The sequence below is a fragment of the Haplochromis burtoni genome, unplaced genomic scaffold (genome assembly GCF_018398535.1).
Source record: "Haplochromis burtoni strain Fernald_Lab_line unplaced genomic scaffold, NCSU_Asbu1 Contig_54, whole genome shotgun sequence".
In the NCBI taxonomy this organism is placed as follows: Eukaryota; Metazoa; Chordata; class Actinopteri; order Cichliformes; family Cichlidae; genus Haplochromis; species Haplochromis burtoni.
The window spans coordinates 2,110,207-2,134,341 of record NW_024582415.1 but is presented as its reverse complement, the minus strand read 5'-3'; the positions used below and the strand labels follow the sequence as shown (position 1 = coordinate 2,134,341).

At 36.9% G+C, this 24,135-nt stretch overlaps 1 protein-coding gene across 1 annotated transcript in view; it reads right to left on the bottom strand.

Annotated features, from left to right (window-relative positions):
- si:dkey-215k6.1 (transmembrane protein 132C) overlaps positions 1-24,135 on the bottom strand; it is a 261,586-nt gene that overhangs the window by 126,770 nt on the left and 110,681 nt on the right. Inside the window, exon 4 of the mRNA XM_005924517.3 lies at positions 467-607. Coding sequence (XP_005924579.1) covers positions 467-607 — 141 coding nt within the window. The remainder of the gene's footprint in view (positions 1-466; positions 608-24,135) is intronic.

Below are 24,135 nucleotides of genomic sequence, written 5' to 3'. Positions count from 1 at the left end.
TCACCAATAAGTCCATAGGCAATAAGACAAAACTTCTTTACTGGCAACACAATTACACTATGTTTAATTTCTGATTTCTTAAATTTCTGATTCAAAGATGGCTTGCAGATTGTTGTGTTCAATAAAAAAAACAGTAAGAATCTAAAAGAGCCACCTATACCTTTTAAACTCAAAGCTAATGTATGAGTACACAATTTATGGTTATTGTTATTGTCAAAAAAATGATCTTGTAATAATTTCTTTTCTTAAATTAACTGACACTTTTACTGTCACTGTAAAGACAACTAAGACTGCTTTAAGAAATGTGTGGCACTATCATTCTTATGGCCCTGAAGCACAAAGATCAAAGACCATTTCCAACAGCTACTCACCCACAACTACTCATTATAAAAGGGATACGTTAAAGAGCTGCTGCATGGCAGAGGTAGCAGTTAAAAAAGAATAGATATGAGATTTTGACTCCTACCTCTCTGCTGTGGAGGAGGCCTTTCTCTGGCACATAACTGCCAACGAACTGCTTCCCGGTGCCATTTCCTGTTTGATCTCCCATGCGACAAGGTTGCTGGGTTTCACAGCCAGGAAGTTGATACCTGACTGGAACCACACCCTGCAGAGAAGAATGTAGAATGAGACAAAGTAAGAAAAAAAGAGAAAGCAAGGTTAATCTAAAGTTCACACAAGCACATTATAAACCGAAGAGAAAAGAAAGCTGAGTTGTTACAGTGACAGTTAAGGTACAATTTGCTTAAAAATTCAATTTGCATCGCTTGGAATTTCCCTGCCCCGATTTTCTCACTGATTTTCTTTAATCTCTGATGCGTGCCATACTCTCTTTGTATAGAACGCCTTTTAAAATTGATTCACGCAGCATGGTGCCGACTCCCACGGTATGTTTTGGTGGGAGAAGACAAAGGAGTGACAGCAAAGGCTCTTAAGAAAGTTAAGAGTTTTACTGAATAATTGCTGCAAGCAGGCTGAATCAGATGTGTTTTGAGGTGGAGATTATGGCTAATTCAGAGAATGCAGTTCTGCTTATGAGAAAGGCTACAATGAATTAGTAATTATTCAGGGACATGATTAGGAATTTTGTTTCCATTTTCCTTCTTCACTCCTGTTTCCTCTCATCAGTATGCTTCACCACTTTTCTTTCTCTTTCTGACACTTTTTTTGTCACCTTTCTCCACTCATCCCAACGCTTTTCTTTTCTTCCAGTCTTGTTTTCCTTATGTTAACCTTCTTTTAGTATAGCACTGGCATATTTTTTTAAATCCAGGTTTCTCTTTAATCTAGATCAGCGGTTCCCAACCCCGGGCCTCGGACCGGTACCGGTCCATGAGTCGTTTGGTACCGGGCCGCGAGAGTTGAGGCTCAGGTGTGAAATGTATAGTTTTCAGGGTTTTTATCGGTTTTCAGCATTATTTTGTTATCGTTTTTATCGTTTACTCGGTTTTCCTTGGTCTTTTCAGGTGTGTTATAAATAAATCTTCTTTTTTCCGGTACCGGTACTAGTTTTATTTTGTTATATTTATCCGCGACACCTTAAAGGCCGGTCTGTGAAAATATTGTCGGGAATAAACCGGTCCGTGGCGCAAAAAAGGTTGAAGACCGCTGATCTAGATAATGTCCTCCTCACCTGCCATCCCCATCCTCGTCCTGTTACTCCATTGTTCCCTTCTAGATGTTCTAATCTCTATTCCTTCATCACCATCATTCCCCAGTTCCTTTATTTTTTCCAGCCAGGTCCACTCTTTCATCTCTCAGTCTCATTTCTTTTTCTTCACCTCCTCCTATAAAGCTTCTGTTCACCCTTTCATCCATTCCTCAGTGATTTCTTTCCCTTCCTTCCCAGTATACATTGCTTCATCCCTCCCTCTGCCCCTCCTCAATCCTTCATTCTCAAGGCATCCTATAGTTAATCTCTTTATTTTCTTTTTTTGTTCACTCTCTCTCTCTAATCTGTCCCGGTGTGCTCTGTTCTATTTATCACCTTGACGAGACCCTCCCTCAGTTTATTAATACACTTTATAAGCATGCATACACATGCACACTATCGTGTTTACGCCTCTTCTTATTAACACACATACACAAACAACACTGACAAAGACACACTCTGAAGTAAAAAAAAAGTTTTCCTCAACACAGAAGTAGGAGGCAAAAAAGTTCCACTTTTTATTTCTTTCTCATTATTACTTTCTTGTGTTTCTCTTGCTTTATGTCTTGCCAAAACTGTCTGCAAACATGCCATACCCTTCCCTTGATAAGCTCTCTGTACATGATATTCTTGTGAGTGTGTATGTATAAAAACACCTGCGTATGTCAGTAATAATCTAATCAAGCTGTTTTTTTGTGTTTGGCACAAAATTGTGAACCTCTTGTAACAACCTGAAAACCTACTTTTTCTTTTTCACTCTAAAGTATTTTTTTTTTTGGTGTATTTTGAAAAGTGAAAACATTCCCCGCTCATCATTTTATATTTTGCTGCAATCAGGAAACATGAAGGAGAAAGGAAGAGCAAAAGTTGCATTTTGCAATAAAGGAAGTGTACTTTGTTCATTGTCTATGCAAATAAAATACAGTGAATATTTATTTATGAGTTTGCTGTAGTGCAGTATAAAATAAAAACTTCTATTTTATAATTCAGCAGCTGAATGTGGGAGGAAAAACTGTGCCATCATTCTGCATTTTCTGGTTCTGTCTCCACTCCTTTCCTTTCTTCAATCTCTTCTATCTCCCTTTCTCACTCACTTCTTTCTCTCGCCATCTCCCATCTTCAACAACCACACAGTTCAAGCCACTTCAAAGTAAAGTTACTACACATACAGTGGCAGCAAACGCATGTAAAGCAAAGCAAGTTTGGCGAAAGAGTTAGGATATTCTGTGAATGACAGAATGACAGGAATGGAATATGAGGGAGTAGAAATGTACATTTGAACATTCGCTGAGAAAAACAAAAATCATTGGAGTGATTTTTAAAGGACAAGGTTTTGCAAAGACAAATCATAAATAAAACATTTAGGTGAAAAAATGAATTTAAAAACAAAATTTCCCCACCACTCCACAGGCAATAAAATAAAACAAAATGCTAAAATAGTGAAGCGAATGCAATGCAATGCAATAAAATAACAGTCTCATGTGAGAGCACAAACCTCAGTCGTCTTGTAATTCAACATATTGTAATGTAACAGATCTCATGATATAATATCAAATAAAGCACCTTCTTAAACGCTCTACAGAAACATAATTTGCATATTCATAGTATAAAACCATGCAAAATCTTGCAGTACCTACAATTCATACACATAAACAACCAAACAGTGTAACAGTTATGTCAAAAGGGAGAAAAAAAGCCTTTTGCTCGAGTGTTTAAATTACTTTGGTTTCAAGTACAGATCAGAGTGAGAACCATGTCACCATTGTGATGTTTCCTTTTTTATGACTCTCATGTCTCTGTGCCATTTTCTTGATATGAGAGGTCATGGATTAGCTATGCTAGAGGGCTTCAATGTACTGCTCAATCTGCATTCCAACTCTCACCAATGGTCCTCAGCCCTGGGTAGTACCAGATAAAATAGGGTCACTGATAAAGGCAGACATCCTGATGTCTGCTCCTCTGCGAGGAGCCAGTTGAGGTGGTTTAGGCATTTGACATGGATGTCTCCTAGGTGAGGAGTTTTGAGCATGTCCTACCGAGAGGACATCCCAGGGCAGATTACATCTCTCGGCTGGCTTAGCAGTGCATCAGTGATCCCCTGAAGGAGCTGAAGGAGTTGGCTGGAGATAGGGAAGTCCCTTCCAATCTGGACCCAGACAAAGGGCAGACAAAGGGCAGAACATGGGTGGATGGATATTAAAGTGGTTGAAAGAGAGTGATTATTTAATTTGTATTTATCACAAGGCACCTAGTTGCAGTAATAGTGTTACTCTGCATATCCTCTGTGTAACTGTCTATTATTATATTTCCATATTTTCCAGTATTACAAATGGATCTTGGAAACAATAATACTTTAACAACTGCTGCAATTTTTTAATCCTATAGTTTCTCAATAAATTTTAGTTATCTACTTTAATAACACACCTACTGATGACTGATGCAGTTGGTTATGCACTACTCTGTTGTTTGTATTATCATTTTAAGCTTCAAAGTATATTTTGTATGACAAAGATGTTCTTGGTAGCTGTCACGCAGGAGAATTCAATACATATTTCTGCATTTTAATGAAATGACCTTTGGCATGAAACAGTGTGTTCACATGTGCAACAGGGTCATTCAAATTATTGGAGAGGGGAGAGAGGCAAAAATCACCACTGAGAAGTAGGTTTTATGTGGAAATATTAGTCCAGTGGATTGTTTTTCACATACCTTTTTCATAACGTGTTCATTAACTGAACCACACACTATTACACACACCATACAGTCTGCGATCTCTGTATAGTCATCAAAATGCTAATCGTCAAGTTTCTAAAGTCCTCATGCCAAAAATCAGCATTGTTTCAATAAAAAGTGAAAATGGTGAATTTAAAGCAGCATGTGGTTTCAATCAAGAAACTAGAGTACTGACAGTTTACCCTTGAAATTAAATGCATGAAAAAATATAAGATTTTGCTCACCTGATTGGAAATTCTGAACATGCATAAAAAACACAGACTGTCATATATGTAAGGAGATAGAAAGACACTATGTTCTGCATCTGTCAGGTCTTTGGTCGTATGTGCCTTTGTCCATGTCTGTCAGCAAGAAGGATGATGGACAAGGCTGCGTCCCTAAGCTGCTTCAGCCAAGACTGACACGTCTCTATGTGACGCTCTTCCTCTGTAGGTCTACTTTTCAGTGTAATGCAGGAAGACAAGCAAAACTTCAATGCGCTGTCTCTTTCGGTTTGTTTCCCTTTGTCTAATTCGCCTACTTCTTTATTAATCAGGATTATTTATATTTTTTGTGTACCTCATGCAGCTCTGTCGTGAAACAAGATTATTATTCAGTATCACATTTTGCATTAGAAATGAACAAAGCCCACCAACTCATAATTACACACATAACTTGACCTTACCTTTAACTGTATTAAAAAAAAGGTTTTACTCATTAAGAATTAGAGTGTGCTCCCCTTGGTCACAGGTAGCTCACAGAGCATTACAATAGATTTTTTTCTCCTTGTTTATTGGCATCTCAACATTAGTTTTCTAAGTTAAGAAATAAAGAGTAAGTAAAGAGAAAAGGCAATGCCAAGAATGCCAAGAACCTACACTATAAATAAATTTCCCCTCTGCTTTTTTAACATCACAAATGCAATTTTTTTTTCTGTCAATGTGATTATGTCTCCTTTTCCTTTTTTGGTGTATGTTTACTTTACTTATGCAGACTGCCTTCCCTGTAATATATTAAGCAAACTCAGGTTTTATTACATATTTGCTACTTGACTTAAAAAAAAAATCCGGATTGAATATGAAAGAGAATATAGCTGGCCGAAGCATCAAATCGAGTCAAAATAATTACACTTGATTGACTTTGTTGAGTACAACCTTTTTTTAAACCACCTTATATTTTAATCATAACCTTACGCATATTTCACCCACACTTACTGTTTAGTTTACCAAAGAAACTGTAGGCTTCACCTATGGAAATGCAGAAATGCACTAACGCTAACAAAGACTACGTTGTCTAAAGAGAAAGTGTAGATGCCTTCCTCAAAGGAATGCTGACCCAGGAAAACAAACAATAGGTGCAGGAACAAGATAACAATTTGCTCTGTTAAACAAGAGACTCACTTAAATCCAATTAATTCCCTTTACACCTAATTTAATCCTGTAACATCAGTTCCATTTTCAGACTGACGAAGAAAAAAAAAGTCGTCTATTTAATTGTTAAATGTTAAAGCCTTCGCCAGGAAATAGGAATGCAAAGTTTTGTCTGAAACCACCATACCTTCTTAGTAGTGCCATCAGCACAGATATAAAGCCAGATTTACCAGGGTTAAGTGGTTTTTGCCATAAAAAATGTACTGTTATTATTTACAAAGAGACCACAGCGACACGACTGTGATTAAGAGGAGAGAATTCATTTGTCAATTTTTGTGACCAACCGTCTTCCATATGCGTTTTTGGGAGTTCCTTTCTCAAGTACAAAATACAGGGGGAAGAATATTTAAATGTTGTACACAAACACACTGACTAACAACTGTAACATGCAATTTATTGGACTGATATGTCTAATGCTGAAAAAAGCATGTATTATTTTAAGTACTTCATATAGTGGTAGTTATGGTTGCATTGCAGAGATTTAAGAGCACATCCTAAAAGAATGAGACATTGTTCAACTTGTGTTGAAAAATGTGTTTGAAAAGCCAGATGAAGATCTGATGAAAACATTCAAATTTCTAAGCCACCTAAATGTAAATTTGCTCCATAAATGACCTGGAACCACCAGTCAAAAGGAGCAACACAACATACTGACACTTCTGTGGCAGGAATTTCACAATGGGGTTCAAAGTGAAATAGCTGAAGAACAGAGAGAATAGATGGATAATCATGTTGAACCAATTCTAAAAATAATCAGGCCTTGGACCTCAAGCAAAGTAAGTCTGTGCTTGAGAGAAAAAGTCACTTTTTCTGTTTGATTTGGTTTGAAAGTCTGAAGGTAATATTTGTTTTTCTTCTGATCAATGCATTTATGTTAATAAACTTTAAACCTACATTTTTCATAAAAAAAAAAAAAATTCAGAACCATGGACAGTGCACACACTGCGATCTCGTGAGCTGTGTCTCATGACTGTTTTTAGTAGTGGAGCTACACAAATTTAGCTGTATGCACTTTGACAATAGCTGAGATATCAATCACAGATGCACAGAAGACTCTCACATCAAATCTCCAGATCCATTTTTTAAAACTAAACAAATCTAGCATAGAAAAATTGTGGTCACACCACCAGTCGCAGAGTATAGAAATAAACTTTTATCAGTCGGGTATTTCCGGTTCTGGTTGATCTCTTAAGAGATGTTGTCTTAATACATGAACACAATGTAAAAATATTTTTGTACAGCTTACAGTCCTACATTGGCATCTGGTAATTACTGAAGCCTGTTTGATCATAACAACTCTCTCTGCCAGACCGCCACTGTAGGCGTACATTTAATGTACACATGGACATGAACATGGACCTATAATTATATGCTTTTCTCACAGCAAGTAATGAGCTGTGCCTGTAGTGTTAGTAAGTTACTCTTAGCTGAATATCAACTTGCATGGTTCTTGGCAGATTGGGCATGTCATATTGAAATGAACTGACTGCACCTATTTATGAAAAAAGCACAATTTTTGTAAATCAACCCCCAAATATCGGCGCTATTTGGGGGTTGCACTCACACGCTATTTTGCCCTGTTTAGGACATCTGCCCCACAGTGTCATGAAGGCATAAGTCCGGTGTTTGATCTGATTATAGGAGAGCATATTTACAGTTACCAAAGAGATGAAAAGATTCGGAGAGAAAGAAAGAGACAGAAGAAAGGAACTAGAGACAGAAGTGTGACACAGAGGCAACAACAAGGCTGGGCGAATGGGGGGAAGAAGTCGGAAAGGGAGAGAAACACCAGCCAAGTATGATAGCTACTACAAATTCACACCACACTCGAGATCTCAGATGCAGGTATACACTTTTCAGGAGTCTGACTCTTCGATCCACACCTTTTTTTGTAAACATTTCGGTGTTCACATGAGATTTCAGAATTACAGGTGCTGAGGTTCTGAAAGGTCACCATGATGTTTTCAGAAGAATAACACTGTGTACAACTGTTCACAATCCATCCAGTTCAATCAACTGATTCATCCAAACCTTTCCAGCTTTCTCTTAATATCTGTTTTATTGGTAATACTTTAGCTCATAACCTGGGCCTTGCTTTTAGCATGACCACTTTCTTACATCTTCGTGCCAGGAAGATACCAGTAACCTACGCATTTCTTTTGTCTTGCTTTTTGGTTTTAGGCTTTTCTCAATCAGAAGTTACAACCAATGCCTTAATATTAGTCAGTTAGCCAGGTTCATTAAATGAACTATATATAAACAGCTTGTCCTTGGAACAATGTAAGCAGTGTAAATTCCTCTGTGTATTGACTCTAGGTATCTTCCTTTGATAAAATTAGACTATATTACTTGGAAATTCCATGTGTTTAAAGCTCAGAGGCTTTAAAAGGCTATAAAATGACAGCTCTCCTCAGCATGAAAGTTACTCAAAGGGCTTAGTAAGTCTACCCAGGATTAAAAGTGATTTGGACATGTTAGTAAATGTTTTAGGAGAGAAAAGAAGATTTTAAGACCTCAAGGTTTATGTGTTCCGCTGATGTTATTTAAATTTACATTTCTGTTCAGTTTTTTACTTTACTTTTACTTTTTACCAGTTGTTAATCATTGATTTTTCAACAGATTAGAAGTAATATTTTCAAGTTCATTAAACTGACACTTAACCCTCTCAAGGCAGACGTTGCCGATTTGCAACAGTTAAAAACTAACAACCTGATTACCCCACATACATATTTTATGAGGTTTTTTTACTCAGAAGTACCACTGCAGGACTTGGTTGTGCATTAGCAACAAAAAACTTAATTTGAGCCTGAGAGGGTTAATCTGGCAAAAAGATGAACTTTTTGACGATGTTAGTCACTGTGGTTATCACTATGGTGCATAACTGCTCAGAAACTGCACTGAAAAGTAGCTACTATCTAAATCTGGTTAAAGGCATAATTTATTCCTGCTGTCATGACGCAAGTAACAATTTCTTAGCTGAAAAAATAGATTCCTTTAAAAGGCTGTGTATATATATACAAAGACAAAGAACAAAAAGGCCAAGCTGTTTTTTCTCTAGTGTCTCAAAGTGTGCTGAACATACAAGGAACATCCATTGATCACCAGAAAATTTCAATTTTACCAAGGTCTAAAGCATTAGGAGAAAGTGAAAGCCTGCGAGGCATTGATCGTTGTTGCTACACACCCTCCTGTTAACTAAATTTATCTTATAGATGATCTTCAGGATGATTTAGCCCGAGCTGTTTAAGATGCCAACAGAGTGAAATGTACAGGAAACTGTACAGGAGTGAGTCACTGTATGAGTGGTATTTGCTGTATATGTGAGCCTGGACTCTACACCAAGTGACCTATAATGCCTTCGTGCAGGCTAGCTTGAAAGCCAGAACCACAGTCAGCTCATGTTACTGTCACGTTCTTGTTTGAAGTTCCTTCTTTATTACAGACATAGTGGAATAACAAGAGACGTATGGCTCAAAAGAAGATTTTCTGAGCTTTTATCTCCTTTCACACCATGCTTTCACATTCCCACTGCTCTTAGATGCAGAGAGCTACTCTTTAAATTCTTTAAGTTGACCAAAAGACTGTTCAGTTCCTAGAAAGTCTGCTGATGGCTGAAATGCGTTCTTGGTTGTGTCTTTCTTATGTCAGGGTATCATGATCTTGTTTATACTTGTCTATTAAAACACTTAAACTCCCAGAGACCAGCCATTTGGCTGTGACTAAATGCAGTTTTCACATGTTGCATTAACATGGAGATCTAACCGTTGTAATATTGTTATTCTAACCTTTGAAAGATTTGACCAGAGTGAAGTGAAGACACATTCAAATGCTGTGGAAGTTAAGAGCACATGAAAGGGGCTTCATATTACCATTTACAGTGATCTTTATCAATGTGCTTAGCACGCAATAATTATTGTAAGCAAATGATGCTTATTCAATAGTTGCCAGATGAAAGTGTCAGTTAAGTGCTACAAATGTAAATGTGAACCCAAAAGGAATTCTTCTCAAAACAAAAGCCATATGCTATGTGTCAAAACAAACTTGCTGCATGTTTAGCAGATGTGTCCATGAGACATGAGTAAAAGCAAATGGTGTTTGTTGGGTCTGAACTTGTTAGAACAGCAAAAAGACATTAGAAAGAAGCACTGTAAAAGTGCATTTTAATGCCCTCATCTTATATATAAACTGAAGCTTTTGAGTAAGTAAACCAGTACAGCACATTTTATTTCAAGTCTGAAATTACATCATTGCTCTGTAAACCTGGTGAATGAATACATAGCAAAACTTTCTTAAGAATTTTATGTTTGGGTGGAAGGCAAGTAGTAAATTTATATTATTCAAATGTGCTCAAACAACTGCTCAAACCTAAAACCTGTGCTTTTCAAGACGTGGGAATGGAAAATATTATTCATTGCACAAAGGTTTGCCAAGATTGCCTAAAGTGTGAAACGGTACATTCAGTGAAAAATTAAAGAAATATCGCTGCCAATGGTAACTAAAATGGCAGAAAAACAAGAGAAGACAGATGTTAAACAAAATTCAACCCACCAACTGCATATTCTTCAACACATTCTGTAAAAGATGCCTTCAATGGACATGAGTGGCATTTAAATGAGTCAACTGTCAAATCATTAAAATCTTGTTTGCTGCTTTTCCTGCTTTTTGAGAGGCAGAAGGAAAACAATCTGTTGTTGTGATCCCAACACTAAAATGAAGCGGTTTTTTTTTTTTTAAGTGTTACAAGCTGTCAAGGAATTGGAATCCTGAGAGAATTGTTTATTAATTTATTTATTTTTGAGCACAAGTTACGAGCTTATACATAATTCTTAGGTCATGAGATTATTGTAAAATTGACAATTATGTACACATTTTTCAATTATTTTTTAAAATCTTTTTAAGTATTAAATTCATAGTTCAGTTTTGAACATTTTAGGTGTTTAAGACCTTGAATGTAGTTTTTTTATTGTTTAAGTTAGATGGACAGATTGGTATTCAAGTGTTTTATACTTTAGAATAAACAGATGGGGGTAATTTTTTTAAGACATGGTGAGACAGATGGAGAGACTGCAAGTCGTTTATACTAAACATGTGTTAAGAAATTCAAAGCTTGATGTAAAAGAGCCCTGTTATGTTGGTCACAGGTCCAATGTGTCATTTGGTGGAACATCTGTTTTATCATGCTATTGAGAATCTTTCACTTTGTCTTGCCTTTTACTTACTTATTCTTTCGTGTGCTGTTGCTGCCGTTGTTGTCTTTTTATTCTTTGATTTTTCATCCCTGGTGTTGCTACTGAATGATATTTTTTTATGATTATTTTTAATATTTGCTTTATCTAAAGAAGCCACTATCATTCTTTTCTACAGGAACCCAATATGGCCCTATGTTTCAGAACTGTTGAACAATGTGGCCGTTGCTGCTGATGCCTGATTTAGGCTTCTGCAGCTGCATCATAACTTACGACATAACTGGAAACCCCTTTTAACCCACAACTTTCCATGTATTTCGGTCATGTAGTTACATTTTTCAGGAGGTGCATGTCAGGTTATGTGGAAGCGTACGACATAGGGTTAAGAGGGTCTTCCAGTTACATTGTAAGTTATGATGTAAATTTTCCACTCAAGTCTAATTCAGGCATAAATCATGACAAACCATAACTGCAGAAGTCGCAAATTCATAATATTCACGTTTCATAGTTTATAGGCACTGAATAATGCCAATCAAGGCATCTATCAGCTTTAATGTTTTTTTTTTCATTTGTAAAATTTGCAAAAATATCTTGATTTTAAAATTACAGTTCAATTCCATATTGACTGCTTGATTTAAAATACACTGTTGTGGCATAAAGAAGCAGAAGTCCAAAAATAGGTTCTTTGTCTAATAAATTTTTAGAATTCACTGCTGTATAGTAAAATAGTGGCACCTAATTTAAATAACACGTATGCAGCACCATTCCATCTATATAAATTATAAAAAAAAAAAAAACAGACACAAGGAAAACACAAAAAAAATTCTGTGCAGAACTGGCAAAGTATCTCAAAGGATCTGACACTGAGTAAGTTAAACAGAGCATGAAAAAGGGGAGATGTTATGTACCTAGGTAATTCGGCAAAGGTGCAAATGTCTGCAAGCTTAATCAGCTTAAACAGCACATCATAAATGTTTGGATTTTTAGAACAAAATGTGGGATGTCACTGAGATCAGCTGATTTGCCAGAATTGCAGATAAGGAAGTCACACATTACAACTTTCTGCAGTTCCCTTCCCTTTATTCTCCTTCTCCATTGAGGGTAATGCTTGCTGAACAGCCACAACCAGCCCCACCAGGTGGTGTGATGAAGAAAGGGATAAGAAATACAACCAGCTGCTGTATCCGAGACCTTAGCCAATGCTGTGAATCTTTCCTTGTCAGTTTCTGACTGCTTGAAGAGCTATACCAGACAGACAGAAGCCAGCAGAATCACCCAGATGTTCTCCACTGAACCATCCAAGATGCATTCTCGGTGGCAGGGAAACCATAAGAGAACAGTCCCACCTAGTGTGGAGATGAAGCAATACTGGAAGAGTATCTGGCAGAAGGTAGTATACTGGAATGCCAAATGTGGCCTGGAAGTCCCAAGGTCAAAATGAAATACACCCCCTAGGGTGGTTGACAATGACCAAGCTAAGACCCTGTAGGACTTACAGATCCAGAAAGACCAAGTGGTGAGGGCTAACCAACTGGATAGTAGTGGTGGACAAGCAGAGGGAAAAGGATGTAGTAATGGATGTAGCTAGTTATAGCAACATGAATAAGAAGGAACACATAAAAGGTTGATAAGTACCAAGGGCTGAGAAAGAAGGTAGAGAAGGGTGGAGGCAAGAGTGGTTGTCACGGTAATGGGAGCACTAGGAGAAGTGACCCCAAAATACACAATTGGCTCCAGCAGATCCCAGGCATGACTTCTAAAATCTTTTTCCAGAAGAGCACAGTCCTAGGATGAGCAAAGATACTGTGCAGGACCCTCAGGCTCCCAGGCTTCTGGTGGAGGACTCACTCCATCCATCCATCCAAACAAGGTTTCAACTCAGAAATTGTAATTTAATCGTTTTCTGTTTGCTTTGTGGGGGGGTGGGGTGGGGTGGGGGGCTTCATTGGATTCACTAAATTTAAAAAAAAAAAGTATCAAATCTAAGCTCAGTGCAAAGGACCACTGCAGAGATAAACAATAAATAAACAAATGCTCGTCTATGCACAGCTGCAGCAAAAAATTATGAAGCCTAATAAAGATTTGGTACCCACTAAATTATTCACAAAGATGTTCGTGAATGATAAACTGTAAATAGTTTATGTATTGCAAAGGGCCTGGTGATTTTTTTACACCTCTGTTTAGTATAAGACTCAACTCCCGTATCCATGCATACATCACCATTATTGGAATCACAGCTGCACCGTACAACTATCCTGCAATGTATCAGCAAGTTTAAGCAATGATCGATAAACAGGAAAATGTCAAGTATATTGATTGCTATAAAACAACCATTTTGGAGTTTTATTGTAAAGCTCTAACTGATTAACAGAGCATTGATTGTAACACTAAACAAACACCAATTTCTTAGTGACCATTTCTTCATTGTTACAGTCTTTTCTTGGTGGATGAAGCCAAGTGCAGCAGCAGTCCAGTATATATGCAGCAATGCGTGGGACTTTAACAACTGCTTCTTTCGTACACATTTTTGTAGAGGACATCGGTAATGTAATCTGCAGAGCTTGATGTTTGGATACTGGATTTCTTTCAAATAAAAACCCTCACACATGGAATCAAACCGCCCACTCCACTTCCCACCACACATGGGATTAGAACGACATATTTTTCTGTAAACAAAGGCACAGACAATAGTGGTGGGTAGCTGGCTTCTGTAGTAGGTTCAAGATAGTCCTCTGGGCTGCCATCCCAGATTAGCAATGTAGCTACCAGCTACTCAACCACAGATCACTAGCAGGCACAGACTGAAAGGCTGAGGAAGGACTTTCAGCAATATATTAAATCTGATCAGCAGGAAGGGTTTTTGTTCCATAATTAATATGATTTGCTGTTTTTACTTTCTTGTTTATTTTCCAGTACATGGGGACAGTTTAGATTTATATTTTGTAAAAGAAAAGCAGACAGGCAGCTGCTGAGGTATAAAAACAAAACAAACAAAAACAAAAAACACCTTACCCATGTGTAGTTGGTTCTTTCTTACATGGCTGGGGAAGTTTTGAAGACATCATAGAGAAAAGCACTAGTTTGCAGCTGGCTGGACATAACCAGTAAATTGGATGGTCACCCACTACTCCAGAACAAGATATAATGACCTCCAAGTAAAGGTTCTTACAAGGTCACACATGGCAGGTCATTCACCAAGGTATGAAGGCAAGGGGTCATTCAATGGGAGAGCAAAGCAAATATAAGGAACACAAGTAACAGCTGAAAACCTTGACAAGAAGGATTGCAGAGATCTCCAGCTCTAGAAGCCACCTGCTGTTTCAACCTCTCCGAGAATTCCAGCATCCATCTGTAGGCTATAGAGAGATATTTACTCATCAGTCTTCAACTTTTGTATGAAGCAGTATTTGCAGGGAGCAATGAGCTGGATGCCTACATGCTTTTATTCTACTGCTGTAATAAATTAATTCTAACATAAATAGTTTAACTTAAATGTAGTATTGATAGCATGTGTAATGGTCAGTAAAATGCCCTTTTCCCCCACTCCATTGATGGGGACCCAATCACTAAATCTGCAAAAAGAAGAGTCAGACATTTAAGAGTCCAAGCTTCCTTTCCAAGAAAGAGTAAAACCTCACTGATAAAGCTGCCCACTGACATTAAGGTGTACCAAACTCACTGTCTCTACTACTGTTCTAGCTCAGCTCTGATGAATTTAAATTGAAATGTAAAACATTTCAAACAAAGGAAATATTATACAATAATAAGCACAGACACATTTGAACATCCGCAAACACAGGCATTTTCTCAGCCAAAAAAGAAAATCCCATGTGTCAATAGGCTATACCAGTGGTAGCAAAGGTATAATTTGGCAGGGGGAAAACAAACAAACAAACATGCCAACAAAATCAGCAAACAACAGGTTAGCTCAACAAACAAAGCTGGAAGGAGAGACTCAATGATACAAGGGCAACTGGAGTCTGAAGTGTGTTTCTGGGAGTGAATGAAACAATGCTACATGTCATAACAGTTTGTTGTCCGAGGAGGAGAATGCTGTCAGGCAGATTGCTCACACACCCACTCATTCACACACAGCTCGACATAAACAGGTGAAGTGGATATTGGTCTCACTTGATCTGTGCGCTGTCAGGACACTTTTACACACACTTCTCCGCACACACACATAGTCATCCCAACCACACCAACACGTCTACAGTATAGCAGACTGGCTTTTAGTTAAGCCCCGTAAGGACTAGAGATGGCACGATACCACTTTTTTTTATGTTCGAAATATGAATCTGATTATAGTGTATTTTATAATCAATAAAACTGTTGTTGTTTTTTTAAATTGCTGCATTTTGTATAAGTTAATACTCACGTCTTAAAAAACAAAACACTTAAGCTATTCTGTTATACCTTTATGCAAAAAATACACTGCATCCAAAATATTTCATAGTTCAGCAAAACTGATCAATCTAATAAACATAAACCTACAGCATCCTCCCTATTCTGGTATTTTGAAGAGTACTTAGCGGAAATATTAAGCAACCTAACTAATGGGGCTGCCAGCTCCCAGCAGAAAAAAAAAAATGGAACCACCCCTCTCATCCCTCGCCTCATGATGCTTAAGCGACATAATCAACTTTAATTTAATGCATGTGTAAAACAAATGGACAGAAATCAATTATTTTTCTACAATAATTAAAAAGATTCAACATTTTTCTTCAACAGAATTTTCCTTGTTAATGCCCTAACCTGGCCCCCTGGCAAAACTTTGCTAGATCCACCCCTGCACAGTTACCAGCTGTCAGCTACGTAGAAAAGGATCCTGGTGTACAAAGTAATATTAAATAAATTCTAACAACAGCTTATCAAGCTTAAACATGTTGCTGTTGTTTAGCCGCTGGTTTCTTCTTTCTGGTGCAAAGTGCATTTAAACGCCACAGCCACTCTATCACGTGACACATACTGCTCTGGCTAAGGTCATGAGCTGGGTTGCGCCATGTCGCAAATTTTGTGAGGTGCTTTTGTGATAGTTAGTGGATCAGATTACATTTTTTATTTCTCTCCGATATCTGATCCAGTAATTTAGGTCAGTATTGGACAGATACCGATAAGTAATATCGGATCGGTCCATCTCTAGTAAAGACTATATCATTTTTTTATGTCCTGATATGTCAAACCTTAAAACTGACAGAAAATAATCCAGATTAATAACAATCAAAATTTAAAGATTTTTGCTTTAGACAATCAACTTGAAACTTTCTTCATCCAATAATAATTACAAACAAAGTACTCTGAAAATGAGATCTTTGCCTTCTCCACAACCAGCACAGCAAATAATAAGGTATCTGAATGCTTGGAAAAGGAGAATGTGTTTGAATTCTTTTTACTTTTTAAAATAATCAGTAGAATATTCTTCCCCAAGGAGGAAATGTGTCACTTTTACTTCCGTTCAATCAATATGATGGAAAATAAACATAAACATAAATCTCTTTGATGTAGCTAAACTGCTGCAATTGCTTGGCAAGTATGCAGTAAAACTATAGGCTGAAATTTTGCCCTTTACTGCTGCTACACTATGATTTTCCTAATTAAGGTGGAAGAACAGTTGAAAGGACAGTTTCTGCACTGAATAATGTTAAAGTGACTGATCAAAACTCTACGTGCCTCTCAGCAGACTATAGAATAAGTAAAACTATTTTAATAGTGCCTACAATCAATCATCATGTAATACTTTGGGAATTTCTATTTTCACAAAAACACAAGACACAAGAGAAAGTGAAAAATGAGCCCTGTTATGCAAATTTCAATGTGCTTAATGTTGTTCCAATGCTAAACAAAGCCAAAAGGTTAAAAGAGTCACCTGCTGTGATAGAGAAGCAACACCTAAGGGTTCCAATTGCCATCAGCAAAATTAAAAAAAACTCAGCACAGGGGTGCACTTTAAATCCTTCAAATCTTTTATTTTCTTTCATGCTCGACTAATTCTGCTATGTGGAGTCACATGCCCATTTATACACAACACTGCTTGGTATGCAGCAGCAAACATGCTAATTATAAGGCCTTTTTAAAAATTTCTTTTATTTATTTACTACAAATACAACAGGTGTGTGCGTGTCTGTGTAAAATCTAAGTGTGTGGAAGGAAGAGAGAGGAATGAACTTTTAGAAAAGGGAGACTGAGAGAGAAATTCCATGACTATATTACCATACTTCATAACATTATACACAACATATTATTAATTATATATAATATATATATAATATATATATATAGATTACAACACACACACACACACACACACGCACACCACATATTATATATATATCTATAATATATATATATATATATTTATATCACCACCACCACACACACACACACACACACACACACACACACACATTATTTATATTATATATATATATATATATATATATATATTACTATATATATACACGTAACACACACACAACACCACACACACACCACATCACACAGATAAAAACTATTAATATATATAATTTATATATTCTAATCATTATATCATCATATTATCACACAATATATATATGGATATATATGGGAATATTAATAACAACTAATACCACACACACACACACACTAACACACACACATATATTATATATATCTTATTATATATATTTCTAATATATTATATATATTATATTACCATCTATTACATACATATACACATATACACACATATATATATGTGTATATATATATATCGATAAATATTTATATATAAATATCGATCGATGGATGATATCTATATATATATGAAACAAAAAATATTTAAAAAAATATCTTGTTTAGGATAATGCTATCTGCTAAATAATGCTAAAAAGTAAGATCAAATCTCAAGCCAGTTAATCCACAAGGAAAGTGAAAGTGAAACAAAAACTGCAGTAATTTTTCCCACACGGTGTTAGCATCTCATCAGCTTTTTTAATTATGAAAAGTAGCGTGTTGTATGATTAAAAAGTCAGAAATTGCAGGGACAATGACAGAGAGATGAAAAAACAGACAGCCACAATGACCTTTAAGGACTACAGAAAAAGTGGATAAACAAATACACTGACATGTATATTATATGGGCTGAGTGTGGCTTCATGCATGCGTATGTCTCTGCTTCACTGTGTGTATTTGACAGACGTCTCTGTCCCATCCTGTCTGTCTTTGGGCCAGGTGCTGCCTTGTGATAACAGCTCTACCCCCCACCTCTCCTTGCTTCCTTCACCTCTGCTCTCCTCTATCCTGGCCTGACTAAGTCTACTAATTCAACATGCCACCAATGAAAAGCTTGTTTCTGCTTCATCAGTCAGGTCTTTGGAGCTCATTCAACAAAAACATCCAGGGTAGAGTTTTAGGAGCTCATTCAGTGTGGCTATCTGAATTTATTTGCCACAGCTGACTCATCTACACTGCAGTACGGAGTTACAATCAGAATGAAAAATAGAGATGGCGAAAGCCTAATGGGGAGAGAACGGAGCTGCTGGTTGGAAGGAGGGTCACATAGACTTAATGAGAAGGAAAAGTATGTCAGAGGTGCTGAGGCACCAAGTCTGACATCTGCACAGGACTAATGTTGTACTGAGCAGATCCCAGGTGTGAATGCTTGGATACTGGATTTAAAAAAATGTTTTGCAATTGCTATTATTACTTTCATTTAGGCACCTGGTTGATTCTTGCAAAGGATTTCTTTTTGGAGTTTATTAGTTCCAGACTGAATCCCAAAAATTGCATTAAAAAGAGTTACTCTGCTTTTGTGTGTTCACGAGTGCTTGTCACTAATTACTTTACTCAATAATAAAGCCAAAGCTAGAATGCCCTAATCAGCCAAAAGAAATTGAAAATAACATTTGATATTTTCTTGAACCCCAAGTTATACTATGGAGAAAATTACTGGTTCATGACTAAAAAAAAAAAGATATTGTGAGCTGACCTTATTTATTCTGATTCATGCAATGCAGTTGGACTGCTTTAAGCTTTACTTTAGATCCATTTTGTCTGCCTTGAAAAAAAGATTTTAATATTAAGGGACTTTCTGTTTAAATAAAGGTTAAATAAAGGTTATTCTGCCATTTCACTACACCAATGGTGTGCAGAACTGCCATGTAATTTTGCTGGACCAATGATTACAACCACTAATTTAAATTAGAGGTTGTGATACTTTTGGCGATGAACATTAAAATATGTATGTGTAGCTTATATGAATACAAACACATTGTTATTATTTGCATTCTTTAAAGCCAGTCCTATACATTTTAATTTCACAAGAGACCCTAAACTGATTGTTCACAAACTGGATACTTAAATGTTATATCCTGTCACATTTTTGCTTATGTGAGCAGTCAGCACAAGCTCAGTGCATCTCCTTCTCCACCCCTTGGTTTTGCCATGATGGATAGAGCCTGCTGTTATCCTCCTTTTCTCCTCCTCTTCTCCTCCCTTTCCCCTCCCCTGCCCCTGTCAATAGCAAAGATTTCTGGTGAAGAGAAGAGGATTGAAAAGTGAGAAAATCAAAGAGTGCAGCGGATACAGAGCCAATCCAAAGGAAAGGGAAAAGAAAATGGTAATAAGAGCATGGTAATGGGATGACAATGGTTGAAGACACAAAATAAGAACAAAACAAAAACCAAATAAAAAGTAAACGCATAACTCATCTTTTCTCTTTGCCGCTCAGAGAAACACCTTTAGTCTATGTGCCTGAGTGGTTTCTGACTAAGACTGGATATGACTGCCCATATGTGAAAGAGGCTGCACACAGCGCTGAACAGGACAAATAGCGCCACAGTTCCTTGCAGTGTTTAACCCTCACGTCATACTTTAAACAGACATTTATTTGTTAGGAAGACTGCAAAATTGTCTATATGTATGTATTTTTTTTTCTAAAGAACAAAACAAAACAAAAATCCCCTACTATAAATAAATCTATAACTTATAGGTCACTCATATCACATTATTCCAGTGAGAATATACACACATCATAGCATTTCCCACTGCATTTTCAATCCCCTATCTACTCCCATACTTCCCTCCGTCATCCAGATTCTTGGTTCCCTTCTTGCTGCCTTAACTTTTTACATTTAATTCCTATCAGTGCCTACTCTTTCCTCTCATCCTCTTCACTTTTTCTTCCCCCACATTTCTAACAAACTCCCTCTGCTGGCTTTGTTGCATCTACCTCCACCTTTTCCTCTCTCCCATTAGACTATCTGACTGAAGCTCTTATGTAACTCCACATTGAACTCTATAGGTATCTTCCATTTTCATCTCCTCCATGTCTCCATCGCAGAATACTTGTGATTATGGGTATACTAATATCTACTAAAACTGAGTCTCTATCTATATCTCTAACTGATCAAATGTGTTAGACAACTGTCTTGTGGATAGCAGACACGATTGGGTAATATGTATACTTTTATTTTTTTGATGGATGACTGGATAGCTGAAAAATTGATTGGCAGGTTCACCGGCAAACTCTTGACTGGCTAGCTATCACTTTTTCTGGCTCAGTGCATGTATACATTCTCAGATTGCTTATACAAAGATGTGTATCCATGCATATGTCTGTGTATATGAGGTTATTTGTGCATATCTAGTGCAACTGCTGCTTGTCTGTCTGTCTGCATGCTGGTTGCTTGATCTGTTTAATTTTCATATAAATTATTTCCTAAACTTCCTAAACACTGCTTCGCTCTGAGTGGAGGAGAGAAGAGGAGGTTGAGTAATTTCCATGTCTATAGACTCAAAATGTGTGTATGTATGTATATAGTACATTATTCCAATTTTTTTTTCTATTTTCCTATGCTGCTCATTATAACCCATCAGTAACTGTAGATATTTTGGTGACAGGTCTCCTGTGATGCCACCCACTACTTTTCATATTATGACAGCTTCTGGGAACAAATACACAAAAACAGCACATGGCATCACATCCTGTAGCTTAATTCTTAAAGCACCACTGGGGTCCTGGCAGCTTAGCCTCATCTATCTGTTAAAACTAACATTGCATTTGAAAGAGAGACTGTGGGAAAGTGAGTTAGCGGATTTTTATGTTTTCTGCACACATCAGTGACACATACGGCACGCTCACAGGAGTCATGAAAGTCACTTCTGTTTACACGCAGAAATCAGAATGCTTAAAATGTTTTAGCTGCAATACAAGTACAAAGTACTAAAAAAAAATCACAAAATTCTAGCACTACATTAGGCCATTTAAACAAATACATACAATAATAATCAGAATTATAAAATAATTACACTTTTGATATTGTTTCTCTGATGAATACAATAATCAGCATGTCATCTGATACTTGATACTTTCTACCAATGGGTCTTTATGGACTGGTAAATGGACTGTTTCTTATATAGTGCTTTTCTAGTCTGAGCACTGAAACCACATGAAGCAAACACTAAACTGAAGCACTCCATACTGAATAGTCTGTTTTGATGTAAAAAGAAGAAGGGCTGGGTAGCAATTTCCATTAGTGACACTCAGCATAATTACCAATAATATCTCCACAAAAGAAGCTCAAAATACAGCAACACACAAAAAAATATTACAATATTGGACTATGTCATTGCAAATGTTGTTTCTGGCTACAATAAGATTATGAATGGGATTTAAAATGAGCTTCCATACAGTGACTTTAAAACATGCTGTATGGACCATTAACTAGAAGGACATTGTTCTTTTTTTATCTCTGGATTTTAAATCCAGTTTTCAACTCTCTGTTCAGTTTGTATTGTGTTATACCCCATCCATGCCTTCTACTTTTCTAGCGGTCCCCTGAAATACTCATTATACAGACAGTTCTCTGTGATCTAATACGCCTCTGTTGCTTTCTCTATTCTCCATTGGAATATTTCAGTCTATCCCTCCCTCTCTCTTTCTCTCCATCCCTCCCACATGCCACCTCCATGCTGGAGGACTCATTATGCAGACCAACTCTCTCTCTATCTCTCTTATCACTCTCTACTGGAGTACTCATTACTGTTTCTATGTCCCTCACTTCTCTGTCTCCTTCTATCTCTTCCATTATATCTTAATGTCTGTATAACATACTCACACAGAGGCACACTGTAATGAGCACCGTAACTTCTGTTCTTTGTGCAAAACCAAGGACAAAAACGTACCTTGCCTGTCTTGAGTTAAAGTTATTATTTACAGACTTTTAAAAATGGCAAAATTACATGTTGTATTAGGAACTTTTTTTGAGAATTTGAGTTTACTAAGATCTACAGACACATCTCATCTTCTCAAAACAACGCACAGATACTCCACTCAGCAAGTCTAAAACATCTTGGCAAGTGATTCTGCAGAAATATATAATAATAGAGGAGGCTTCAGAGAAGACGTAGAGCCAAGAACACAAGCCTGGTAGGCAATAGCAAAGGATGATGAGTGCATTCTGTACCTATAAAACTTGGTCTTTGCCTGCCAGTTTGCAGGGCTTTCAGTTTCTCGGTGACACAAGACTGCACACGAAGAAAGCCATCAGGGAGCTGTGATCAAGAGGTGTGACCCACAAGCCAGACATACAGCTTGGACTCAAGAATACCCCCTGCTGGGTTGTCAAAAATGGATGGGTGATGTTAAAATACTCCAAACATTCACTAACCTTCTGTCACATCCCCAGAGATGAGTTAACTATGAGAAATACAATAAATAAAACTCTAACAAACAAAAATTGTGTAAAATTTATCTTTAACATTGCATGTTGATTTGTATAAATTGTTGTATAAATGTTTGATATCACACAATAGATATGGCTAGTAGATCATAGATCACATATATGAGAGTGTTTGTTTAACCCAGAAGATTGGGGTTCTTATCTCATGTGGGTCGTTTATGATTATTATTTTCTTGTTTGTTTGTTTTTTCATTATTTTCCAATTGTGTTATTAATCAGTGCTGATTAAAGGCTTAAACACCAAAATGACTTCTCCAGTGTGAAGAAAACATCATGAGTTGGATAAAATTGATTAAGAAACCCTCTTTTTGAACAGATTAGGCACAATGTGACAATATTATTGTGTCCTGCGGTGGCCTGACAGCTCTGCTTCATGCTTTTGTTGGATACTAGGTTTGAAGACACCAGAAGAGATTTAACAGGCACGCCATTACATTTCCCTCCTTCAGGAATTCAACAAAAGTTAGCCTCTTCCCGCCTTCTGTTATTTCTGCAAAGTGATTTTGCTCACACTCCTTAGCACCCAGTTTAGAGAGTTCCCTCTGACCTGAAGCAATTAACTTGCATTATTTCAGGCATTTACTTCATGCTGGCAGAGATCTAGCATAGTGTTTTTGTATCAAGTACAAATTAAATTCATCAGATTGCCTCAGATTGTTTTATTACCTACTGCATTGTTCTACATTTGGACATTTTGTGGCCCTCGGTGACATCTGGGAATGTTATACAACTGAGAAATACAGAGGGTGTTTTTTAAGACTTAAAATCCATTGAAAGCCACAAGTCTAAATTAAGGAACTGATATTGAGATCAAATCATGGTGAAAAATCTTTAACACTTTATAGGCCACTCATCGAAATACTTGTAAATCTGTGTGTGTACATATGTGCATGTATGTGTGAGTGCAGGAGCATCTGTGCCTAACTGTGTGTGTAAGGTGTCTTTGCATATTGTGCTTTATGGGCAGATAAAGAGGAGGCAACTAATCACAATATGGCTGCTTATATTAATTATCTGACTCTATAACACAAATGATAAACTCATATTATTAAGTGAAACAGAGTAGGCAGTAGCATGGTTGAAACAGTCAATAACATGAGAAAGACAAAAAGTGAGCTACAGATTAAGTATAGACAACAAAATAAACAGGATAGATGGCAAACTATTTATCGTTTCCTATTCTTTAATTTTTGTCTTTTCTCACTCATTCCTTCTTGTCCCCATATTTCCATTTCCCCTCTTAATTTTCTCTTTCATTCTCTTCTTCCCTGAGAGATACAAGCAAACAAAGCTTTGCAAGCCCTGGAGCTCTGTGGTTTTCCTCTATAGGGGTTGGAATACAACACAGAATTGAGGCTACATTCAGAGCCAAAGATCATAAAGGAGATCAAACCATGTAACACACGCTACTTTAAAAAAAAAATCACTGTGTT